The sequence below is a fragment of the Dreissena polymorpha genome, chromosome 16, assembly GCF_020536995.1.
Source record: "Dreissena polymorpha isolate Duluth1 chromosome 16, UMN_Dpol_1.0, whole genome shotgun sequence".
NCBI lineage: Eukaryota > Metazoa > Mollusca > Bivalvia > Myida > Dreissenidae > Dreissena > Dreissena polymorpha.
In genome coordinates this window covers 10829991-10842172 of record NC_068370.1, presented here as the reverse complement: position 1 = coordinate 10842172, position 12182 = coordinate 10829991, and the positions used below count along the sequence as shown (strand labels likewise).

At 35.5% G+C, this 12182-nt stretch overlaps 1 protein-coding gene across 4 annotated transcripts in view; it reads left to right on the top strand.

The window, feature by feature from the left end:
• The window catches only part of LOC127862314 (uncharacterized), a 38285-nt gene that overhangs the window by 12672 nt on the left and 13431 nt on the right, over window positions 1-12182 (top strand). For all 4 annotated transcript variants that reach the window (XM_052401389.1, XM_052401388.1, XM_052401386.1 and 1 more), the window contains 8 exons: window positions 960-1106; window positions 5965-6081; window positions 6650-6703; window positions 7161-7229; window positions 7964-8128; window positions 8717-8941; window positions 9343-9530; window positions 11642-11792. In XM_052401389.1, coding sequence (XP_052257349.1) covers window positions 960-1106; window positions 5965-6081; window positions 6650-6703; window positions 7161-7229; window positions 7964-8128; window positions 8717-8941; window positions 9343-9530; window positions 11642-11792 — 1116 coding nt within the window. The remainder of the gene's footprint in view (window positions 1-959; window positions 1107-5964; window positions 6082-6649; window positions 6704-7160; window positions 7230-7963; window positions 8129-8716; window positions 8942-9342; window positions 9531-11641; window positions 11793-12182) is intronic.

Sequence of the window (12182 nt, the reverse complement as noted above, 5' to 3'; positions counted from 1 at the left end):
ATATGAGCATGTTCAGACTGCACAGGCTAATCTGGGACAACACTTTACGCACATGCATTAAACTCCCTTTTCACAGAGCACGGCCCATTTTCTCATATTTCCAAACCATCTAGAAGTGTCTTAATAGTGTCTTATTAACTTCCCATTATGTCCTTATGGTCAAACCATGCTATAAGAATGAGGTAAGCAATTCTGAAAACAGTTTTATCGTGATGCCTCCTCAATCATGTGGGGAGGAGGATTGGAAATTATTAGGAAACACCACCACTGTATCACTGGACATGTTCTTGCTGCATACATTTTTGATTTTGGGGGCTGTAGGGTCAATGACAAAGAAACAGGAATGTATGACCCCTTTTTAACCAAGATTTTATCTTATATTATGAATCCTTCATTCCTCTTCATAAAAGACACTGCTTCAAATGTAAACATTTTTGCACAGAAACCTTCCTTTGCCAATGTAATCTAGAGTCTCCCTATATACTAGGCAGATGCAGAGTGTTTATAAGTGTAAGATATTCAAGAAGGAGTATATTTATGGTATTCAGCAAGGAGTTATATTAAATACAAGTCAAATGTTCACAGTAAATGTTTTTTAAAAATCACTGCATAATTATGTAAAATAAGCTATTTGATATGTACAAAGTAGCTGGGCAAATTTTTTTCATTATTATGGCTTAATTATGTTCATATGTTCACACTCTGGGTTTAATGAACTTAATGCGTTTCATGGTAATCTTAACTGTGAATCCACATTAGGAGATAAGTTTCATCCTTGATTATCTGGAGCGTACTTTGCATGCTGATCTGGGACGGTACAATCATATATTTAGTTGTTGTGAAACTTATCTGTTCCTTTAATTTGTGATGAAAAATAAAAGACAATCCAGACTTAACTCCTTAAAGATTGGTCACTACTTCATCAAGTATGAGTCAGAACTTCTATTTTCAAATTTTAGGCAGCAATCGTCGTGCTGAGCCCAAGCAGGTGATGTTCTCAGACGGTATTAGGCCTGGGGGTGATTTGACAGAGCTAGACGGGCACACTGAGGCAGGCCGGGCTAATGCACGCAAAAATAGACCTCCCAAACGGACCTCTACACAAGGTATGCAGTATAGTCATCACAATTGTGTGACCTTGTATGTCTATTTGAATGTATTAGAAATCAAACTGTATCAGTGCTTTTTTAGCTCACCTGAGCACAGCGTGCTCATGGTGAGCTTTTGTTATCGCCTTTTGTCCGTCGTGCGTTGTCCGTCATGCGTTGTCCATTGTGCGACGTCAACATTTGCCTTGTTCACTCTCTTGAGGCCACATTTATTGTCCAATCTTCATGAAATTTGGTCAGAAGATTGGTTTCAATGATATCTTGGATGAGTTCGAAAATGGTTACGTTTGCTTGAAAAACATGGCTGCCAAGGGGCGGGGCATTTTTCCTTATACACTGTAACTCCAATATAGTGCGGTCCGTTATAACGCTGTGTCCAATATAACGCAGGGGGTGCTTGGATCCCGTTTTTTCTCCAACCTTCCATTTCTGATTCAAATCCATGTTATGCAACTTCATGTATTTTCAGAAAATTCAAAGAAGGTGGCAATCACAGCTTGATTGCTTTATCCATCCGTGTAACTGATTTTAATCGATTAGAGGTTAAATGCCACTCGACAGCTAATTGGTGTTAATCTGTTGTGTAATGTCAATAAAGGTGTGAAAACTCTCGAGTCAGTGTTTATTACATGTATTCCCTATCAGAGCGGTTCAGTGCGCTTATTTCAATAAGGTAAGTGCAAGCGGGATAATTATAAAATTTAAGTTATTCAAAATGATAACAACATTCTTACTTTGATATGATTGCAGTTTGACTCTATATTAAAGGAGCGGCTTGAAATATACTGCGCACAGTATAAAACAAGTTTTTCTGTCATTTCATTATCATTCTAGTATTTTGTCATTTAATTCAGTTCTTGTTCGTGTACGAGAAATTAATTAAATAATCCAGACGATTTATTTACATGCTAACGCAGTGTGATTGTTAAAAGAGATTTACTTTTGCCTGGTATCAGAAAGTCCCCGAAAATCACGTTTTTTGCATGACGGCGTACATGTATCGTATTGCATTAAATCTAAATTTAAATGCGCTTATCCAATGAAAGCTCGGCCCCATAATGCACTGTTCTCTTTACACTTCTGAAAAATGGCGCATGTATATAGTTGTGTTTACGAAATTCGTTAACATATTTATCGTCATAAATGTTGAAGATTATTATTTTTTTAAGTGATGTAACTTTATTGGATTATCAGATTAATGTGCACATTATAATAGCGGTATGTATAATGTTATCGATACAATTTGGTTTATATGCATGTATTTTTGGATGACAACACAGCATGTTAATGCACAGCCTATATTATAGGCTATAATAAACATGTTTTTATAGCCCCTGCAATAAATGAGCTCAAAACTTATAACGTGGATCCGTTTATAACGCTGTTGCTTGGATTGGACCCCGTCATCCGCGTTATATTGGAGTTACAGTGTATGGCAATATATTTCTATAGAATAATCTTGTTAACACTCTAGAGGCCACATTCATTGTCTGATCTTCATGACACTTGGTCAGAAGATTCATCCCAATAATGTCTTGGACGAGTTCGAAAATGATGCCGGTTGGTTGAAAAACATGGCCGCCAGGGGGTGGGGCATTTTTCCTTATATGGCTATAGGTAAAACCTTGTTAACACTCTAGAGGCCACATTTATTTTCCGATCTTAATGAAATTTGCTCAGAAGATTTGTCCCACTGATATCTTTGATGAGTTTAAAAATGGTAACCTTTGCTTGAAAAACATGGCTGCCAAGGGGCGGGGCATTTTTCATTATATGGCTATATATTTCTATAGCAAAATCTTGTTAACACTCTAGAGGCCACATTAATTGTTAGAGGCCACATTAATTGTTCAATCTAAATGAACCATGGTCAGAAGATTCATCCCAATAATATCTTGGACGTGTTCGAAAATGATGCCGGTTGGTTGAAAAACATGGCCCCCAGGGGGCGGGGCATTTTCCTTATATGGCTATAGTAAAACCTTGTTAACACTCTAGAGGCCACATTTATTGTCCAATCTTCATGAAATATGGTCAGAAGATTTGTCTTAATGATATCTTGGATGAGTTTGAAAATGGTTACGTTTGCTTGAATAACATGGCCGCCAAGGGGCGGGGCATTTTTCCTTATATGGCTATATAAGGCTATAGTAAAATCTTGTTAATTCTCTAGAGGCCACATTTATAGTCCCATCTTCATGATACTTGGTCAGAAGATTCATCCCAATAATATCTTGGACGAGTAAAAAAATGATGCTGGTTGGTTGAAAAACATGGCCACCACAGGGGCGGGGCTATTTTGCTTATATGGCTATAGTAAAACCTTGTTAGCACTCCAGAGGTCACATTTATTTTCCGATCATCATGAAACTTGGTCAGAAGATTTGTCCCAATGATATCTTGGATGAGTTCGAAAATTGTTTTGGTTGCTTTAAAAACATGGCCACCAGGGGCGGGGCATTTTTCCTTATATGGCTATATATGGCTATAGTAAAACCTTGTTAACACTTTAGAGGCCACATTTATTGTCCAATCTTCATGAAATTTGGTCAGAAGATTGGTCTCAATGATATCTTGGATGAGTTCGAAAATAATTATGTTTGCTTGAAAAAAATGGCTTCCAAGGGGCGGGGCATTTTTCCTTATATGGCTATAGTAAAATCTTGTTAACAATCTAGAGGCCACATTTACTGTCCGATCTTCATGAAACTTATTCAGAAGATTCATCCCGATAATATCTTGGATGAGTTCAAAAATGATGCTGGTTTGTTGAAAAACATGGCTGCCAGGGAGCGGGGCATTTTTCCTAATATGGCTATAGTAAAACTTGTTAACACTCTAGAGGCCACATTTATTTTCCGATGTTCGTGAAACTTGGTCAGAAGATTTGTCCCAATAATATCTTGTTATCTCAGGTGAGCGACTTTGGGCCTTTCAGGCCCTCTTGTTTATTAAATGCCTTTGATCTGCAAACTATCTTTGCTCAATTCATGCAGTATATTGTTAATCTGATGTGCTATTAATATTCTACTATGCTCTTTTCAATATGAGGTTTTTAACATTGTGCCTTTAAAAAGTAACTGTGGAATATAGGTTTGCTTTGAACAAAAACAAAATACAGACACACAATATTGGTCTTTTGATGGAGTATTTTTGCTGCCTGTCTTGTTTCAACATTTTTAGCTCATCTATTTTTTGAAAAAAAATTATGAGCTATTGTCATCACCTTGGCGTCGGCGTTGGCGTCCGGTTAAGTTTTGCGTTTAGGTCCACTTTTCTCAAAAAGTATCAATGCTATTGCATTCAAACTTGGTACACTTACTTACTATCATGAGGGGACTGGGCAGGCAAAGTTAGATAACTCTGGCGTGCATTTTGACAGAATTATGTGCCCTTTTTATACTTAGAAAATTGAAAATTTTGGTTAAGTTTTGCGTTTAGGTCCACTTTTCTTAGTGAGTATCAATGCTATTGCATTCAAACTTGTTACACTTACTTACTATCATGAGGGGACTGGGCAGGCAAAGTAAGATAACTCTGGCATGCATTTTGACAGAATTATGTGCCCTTTTTATACTTAGAAAATTGAAAATTTTGGTTAAGTTTTGTGTTTAGGTTCATTTTATTCCTTAAGCATCAATGCTATTGCTTTCATACTTGCAACACTTACTAACTTTCATAAGGGGACTGTGCAGGCAAAGTAATGTAACTCTGACTGGCATTTTGACAGAATTATGTGCCCTTTTTATACTTAGAAAATTGAAAATTTGATTAAGTTTTGTGTTTAGGTCCACTTTATTCCTACAGTATCAAAGCTATTGCTTTCATACTTGCAACACTTATTAACTATCATAAGGGGACCGTGCAGGCAAAGTTATGTAACTCTGACTGGCATTTGGACGGAATTATGGGCCCTTTATACTTAGAAAATTGAAAATTTGGTTAAGATTTATGTTTTGGTCCACTTTACCCCTAAAGTATCATAGATATTGCTTTCATACTTGGAACACTCAAAAACTATCATAAGGGTACAGTAAAAGGACAAGTTGCATAACTCTGTTTGTCATTGTTACGGAATTATGGCCCTTTTTTGACTTAGTAACTTTCAATATATGGTTAAATTTTGTGTTTCGATCCACTTTACTTCTTAAGTATCAAGGCTATTGCTTTCAAACTTCAAATACTTTCATGCTATCATGAGGTTACTGTACCTGGCAAGTTGAATTTTACCTTGACCTTTGAATGACCTTGACTCTCAAGGTCAAATGATTAAATTTTGCTAAAATTGCCATAACTTCTTTATTTATGATTAGATTTGATTGATACTTTGACGAAACTACTCTTACCTGACATACCACAATAGACTCCACCCAAACCGTCCCCCGTGCCCTCCCCCCCCCCTCCCCCCCCCCTATTTTTTTTTTTTTTTTTTTTAAGATCATCTCACAAATGACCACCACACCCTCACACTATACCCCCACCCCCCCCCCACCCCCTCCCCAATTTTTTTTTTTAATTTTTTTTTTTTTTTTTTTTTTTTTTTTAAGATCATCTCACAAATTACCACCACACCCTCACACTATACCCCACCCCCCCCCCCAATTTTTTTTTTAAACGGTTATGTTTGAAATACCGTCCAACCATCGCACCCAAAAAATCCCCCTCCCTCCTTTGTGATTGAAAATTAGAGTCCCTTCACCTTTAAAAAGAAAATAGATGAGCGGTCTGCACCCGCAAGGCGGTGCTCTTGTTTTATTTGACACCACCAAAGCAAAATGTTTTGGGTGAATACCGGTATGTCAAATGCCCTTGAGAATTCTGATTTTTCTGAGCACCTGTTCTGTATTGTTGTCAGGCCCTTCAGCTAACCGGCCTCGTAAAGGTATCAGGACCCAGGCTGAGATGACCTTGAAATGTTTGATACCCGAGGATGGGTTGCCTCCCATCTCTGTGCCAAAACAAGATGGCCCAGGTGGGAATTATACATATTCTACTTCATATCTGTAAATACAGGCTAATATTTGATGATCATGTATCACACCTATAAGTAATTGTTTCATTGGGCTATTATTTGATGATCATGTATCACACCTATAAGTAATTGTTTCTTTGGGCTATTATTTGATGATCATGTATCACACCTATAAGTAATTGTTTCATTGGGCTATAATTTGATGATCATGTATCACACCTATAAGTAATTGTTTCATTGGGCTATAATTTGATGATCATGTATCACACCTATAAGTAATTGTTTCATTGGGCTATAATTTGATGATCATGTATCACACCTATAAGTAATTGTTTCATTGGGCTATAATTTGATGATCATGTATCACACCTATAAGTAATTGTTTCATTGGGCTATTATTTGATGATCATGTATCTACTTATTGGTTCTACTTTCTTGGGCATATTAATATTCAATGTCATATTGAGTAGCATAGAAAAACTTTAACTAAACTGACTTGCAATTTATAACTTCTCTTTCACTTAATAACTTGTGTATTACATTAACCCTATGATGTATTATTAATTAGGAAAATCACTTGTGATGAATCCAAAGATAAGTGAGTTCCTGACAGATATGAAAGGTAAACAAAGTGCTTATTGTGTAGACATTAAAAGTGCACTGGGGTATCCACATGTTTTTTTTTTAACTAAAAGTTTGACACTTCCTATTTTGTGTTAATGGAAATATAGTTAAATGATTTAGAAGTGAAGACAACACTAAGAATAACACACATTTTGCCTTATTGTAAGCAGTTCAAGCATCAAGTTTGTCATTTGATACTGCTACACATGAACTACTTTCACTTATGAACATATTTAATTTAATACCCTGATAGCTGGAGGATGATTCATTTATATATACATCTCTTATGCAACATTGGAATGATCAATCTTTGAATATTATACTTTGATATTTTGTGAAACTTTTTCCATCAAACTGTGTTTTGGTTTTATGGTTTTCAAATTATACATTCTTAAAAAAAAAGACGGCAAAACGCTTTGGATTGAAGCTTTTAATGTTTATTTGATTGCTTGCAGATGAAGATAAAGAACCTGTGATATTTGCTGTTAACACAAACCTGTACATAAGCCTCAAAATCGTTACGTGTAAGTAACAGATAGACACACCTTAGGATTCTATTGCTCTTCTTTTGCAATAATCAAATAGAATATGGTTTTGGATCAAATAAAAAATAAGTCATTGGCCAGAGTAAAATTGAATGTACTTCCTCATAAGAGTTTGACTATAGAGCATACCAATTATCAAAAGAAATTTAAAATTATTATTTCCCATATTAAATTAAAAAACCATGGAGCATTCCTTAAAGAGCCTGTATTAGAAGCATTCAGATTATATTAAAAATCTTCCTTGACTACATTATCAGACGCAAGTTAAATAACATGAACTTAATCTTAAGTTATTTTAGCAAAAAAACAAAGAATAATTAGGACCTTTCTTGGTCCTATGTTTTTCCCTTTTCTTTAACAATGCCAAATTTTACCAGTTTAAATAGATGGTACATTACATCTTGCGTTTCCTCATGTGCATGCCTGGTTAACTTAAAGTATATTGTTAAATATAATTATGATTGGCTTCATTCTTGATTGTTACATTTCTAACATATAAAATAAACATTGAGGTGGATAATATATGGTCATTGTTTTATTTCTTAAAACCATCAACAATTATGCATTTTATGTGATGATTTTCATGACATAAGAAATTTATTAAACTTGTCTTTATATAAAATATTTAGAGATACAAAAAATATTTTTATTTCTTATTTTAATATAACAATGGTTAAAACTTCTATATTTTGCATTTTGTTTTTGATTTTCAGTGGATTGTTGCGTGAATCGGACTGTGTGGTGTTTTGCGACACGAGGCATGTCTAGTGTAGGGCAGGAGGAGATTGCAATTATACTTGAGTGTAACCCAGAAGAACACTCCCCACCATTGGACATATTCAAACATCTCAACAATGTGTTTGAAGAAGCCAGCAAAGGTTATTCCGGTTATTTAAAAAAGTGTTTTTGTTGCTTTTGAAGATCAGTTTTTACAAAGTTTTAAAAGAAGCAATATTTGAATCTTGCAAATTCAATGAAATTAACAATTTTGGCTCTAAATATGCATATTGAGACTGTAAGTGTTGCAGGTAGAAGAATAACGCAGCCACAAGTGAAAATATAAGTTTACTATGATCACGAGTGAATTAAAATTGATATTCCATCGAATTCAACAAATTTCTGTCATTTTATGCTGTTTTTACCGTTTATTTGCATTGTAAAAGAGTTAAGCTGGGGAATCATGACATCATTTTGTAATGACATCATTTTGTAAAAAAAATGACATCATTTTACAGTTATCAATAATTTTCACTGTTAATTTTCACTGAATTATCAGTTTTAATTCACTGATATTCTCTAGTATAAACCACCGTTAAGCATAAAATAAAAAATACTTATCATCTGCATGAATAATCAAAACACACATAACTAAGTAAACATAAAACATACACATGCTCACACAAGAAAAGAATCATTAACAATTATAAAGCAGACTTCTGTACACATGTCATTGATACCTTCTGCAGGAAATGAAATACAAGAGATGGGTCACTCAATCTTCAACGAAAGTTTTCTGGACAGTCGAGACCACGGTGGGTTCCTGTACATCCGCTCAACGTTCCAGTGCGTACAGAAGCTGCCCCTGCCAAACCCCCCTTTCCTGTTTGGGATCCTCCTACAGAAATGGGAGACGCCCTGGGCCAAGGTGTTCCCGCTCAGGTTGCTGCTGAGACTTGGGGCAGAGTACAGATGTGAGTTTAGTGAAAAATCCAAATAAGGCGGGAAGTTTGGTATCTGATTAGCCTGTCCTAACTGTACAGGCTAATTTGGGACAACACTTAAAGCTTATGCTTTAAACCATTTATGTTCCAACTTGCGCTGCTGCTCAGGCTTGAAGCAGAGTACATATGTGAATGCTAAGGATACATTCAACTAAATCCATTGCAGACTGTCCTTGCTAAGGATACATTCTACTAAATCTATTGCAGACTATCTGTGCTAAGGATACATTCAACTAAATCCATTGCAGACTATCCGTGCTGAGGATACATTAAACTAAATCAATTGCAGACGATCTGTTCTAAGGATACATTCAACTAAATCCATTGAAGACTATCCTTGCTAAGGATACATTCTACTAAATCCATTGCAGACTATCCCTGCCCATTGATCAGCACACGAAATCGCAAGCCTGTATTCTATGAGATCGGTCACACGATCATGAACCTGCTGGCTGACTTCCGTAACTACCAGTACATGCTTCCCACCATACGGGGGCTCACCATCCACATGGAGGACAAGGTCACCAAGATCAACTTCCCACGTAACAGATATGACGAGGTAAGTTAGGTGACTCTGGAGGTCAGTTTTAATAATACAACATATACGATGATGTAAGTTGTTTGAACTTGGGGGTGTTTTGGGGGAAATGGAAATTAAGTTGTTTGCCTCCAGGAATATACAATGATTTTTTAGTTGGCTGTGTCAAAGTTATTGTTCCTACTAAAACACTGTCATAGTAAATAGACAACAGATATTATGATGTAAGCAAGGATTGTGGAACCAGTAATTTGGAGCCAGAATTCTTACCAGAAATATATGTAATATCTTGTTACAATAATCTAAGATCAATGGTTTGTGATATTTTCAACAAGTCATCATGACCTTGAATAATTTGATCACTTATTGGGACAACAATACTTTATAATTATGTCTAGAAAGATTATAAATAATTATCTTGATGATATCTGCATAATTTGTTATAATGAAAAGTAGTTATCAAAGATGTCAAATAGGTCTTAGAGATAATGGACATTTTTTCTTAGCACTGTGGGTCACATAGATAAGACAGCATAGAATGGTTGTTTGCTTAATGTACTGTTTAACAATAATACATTTCATAATGCTCATAGAAAAAATAGTTCTTTTTGAATGATAAATGCAACTACTGGTCATACAGTATGTGGTCCATATACTGTGAAACCATTATTATTCGTCCGACATTAATTTTCGCCTTTTTCGTCCTTCGACCGATGGACGAATTCAAGATCCTAACGAACAATCATGTCCCATATTTGAAACAAATAAGACTGAATTACCGTAGGCATGAGGCATTTAAATCCAGCGTAATCCACGCATATACACAGGGCTCGAAATTAACACTCGCACACTCGCAAAATGCGAGAAAAAAAGATTGCAAGGTAAGTTATAAGCCACTAGTATTTTTTGCAAATAAAGAAATAGTGAAAAAAAAAACGAGTTATATTTCTTAATGCGTTCGATGGCGAGAACGCTAAACCGTAGGTCAATTTTTTGAACGTCCGAATACCCATATGCGGAAGCGCGCACCTTGTTTGTTGACTGGTATACTTATAATACAGATACACAGATGGTATTGATACACAGAACATGAAACAGTCGACTAATCACACTCAAGTTAAATCCGGTTTTGACACAAAGGGTTGTTCATTATACAGTGTACTGACAACTGACATTTCCTTTAAAACGCGAATGCAATAAGGCTGTATCGAATGCGTCGACTTCGTTTAGATATAATAGTGTTGATTAGCGCTAATTGTTAACAACTTTATTACCCATTGTGTGTATTGTGTTTTTCAGGGGTGTTGCAGATTATACAGCATACACGCGGCGAATCCGGATTAAAGACAATACTATAAAACGCAATTAAAATATGACGATATGTGATCAACACCTGACTGGAATATATTCTGCGCTTTGTTACAAATTAATAAAGAACATTTTGATTTGTGTTTGGTTGTTTGGTTTTAACTGCATCTACTATTTCAAATTACTGTACTTAAAATGATCAAATATTTACGATGCAAAACGCTTGAAACTTTTATGAAATATGACTAAAATAATTTGCTTACGCTAATTATAACCCATAATGTTCGCACCTTCTCTAATTGGCGCCGATAAAGGTAAGATTGTTATCAGTTTGACCGTGATAGTAATGGGAAAAGACTAATTGGCAATTGGCTTCGTTGTTTAAAACACTCGTTAACGATTATTCAGTCCCACTTATCCGCTAATCATAACAAAGAACGTGTCAATGACATAAAATAATAAGGGACAGTTACTATCACCTAAAATAACAGACTTGTTAATTGGCATATGCCAAACAAGGCCCACCTCCTGCAAGTGACTACCAAGTGTCACCTCTCTTTCCCCAGCACGATTTTTTCGCAACCGCGTATTACATGTATTACAAACAAATCGGACGTTGTTTTTTTTCCAAAACAAGAAATGGACGAATTTAAGAGCGGACGAAATAGTCATTTTTATGAAAAGGGCGAAATTTTGTGCCGCGAAAATAAATGGTTTCACAGTAGTGGAAATTTGCCCAGATTTCTTTGATAGCATAATTATGTTGGGCTGGTAGATCAAAACAGGGTGACGACTGAACACAATGCTCCATTCCCTGCTTTCAGTTGATGAAGGTGGTAACCAATAGCAACGAGCATGTGATGTCGATAGCGGCTACATTCAGTTCAGAGGCTGACTCGCACCTTGTGTGCATACAGAATGATGAGGGCAACTACCAAACCCAGGCCATTAACATACAGAACAAACCCAGGAAAGGTAGTTACTTGTACATGCTTACAAATTACTCCACTTACATTTACTTGGTATGCAAACATGGAAAGTTGTTTTGAACTTACTCCTTTTTTTTATTTAAATGGTAAAAACTTAACAGTCATCTCGAAAGTTTTGGTAGATTCTAGGCATATAAAACAGTATACACACATGGATGTTATAAGAGTTTTAGTAAGATTAATAGTTTTTCAAAATTTACATTATTTTCTATCTGAACAACTGTACAAAAAAATGTTATTCAGCAGTTCTTACTTTAATTTAAGAAGTTTTGTTACAAATGAAGCCAGTTGAGCTAGGCTTAGTGTTCTTTTGTTCCAAATTTAAGAACAAAACATTAAAAAACCAACATATAAATTCCTTAAACAATTTCCACTT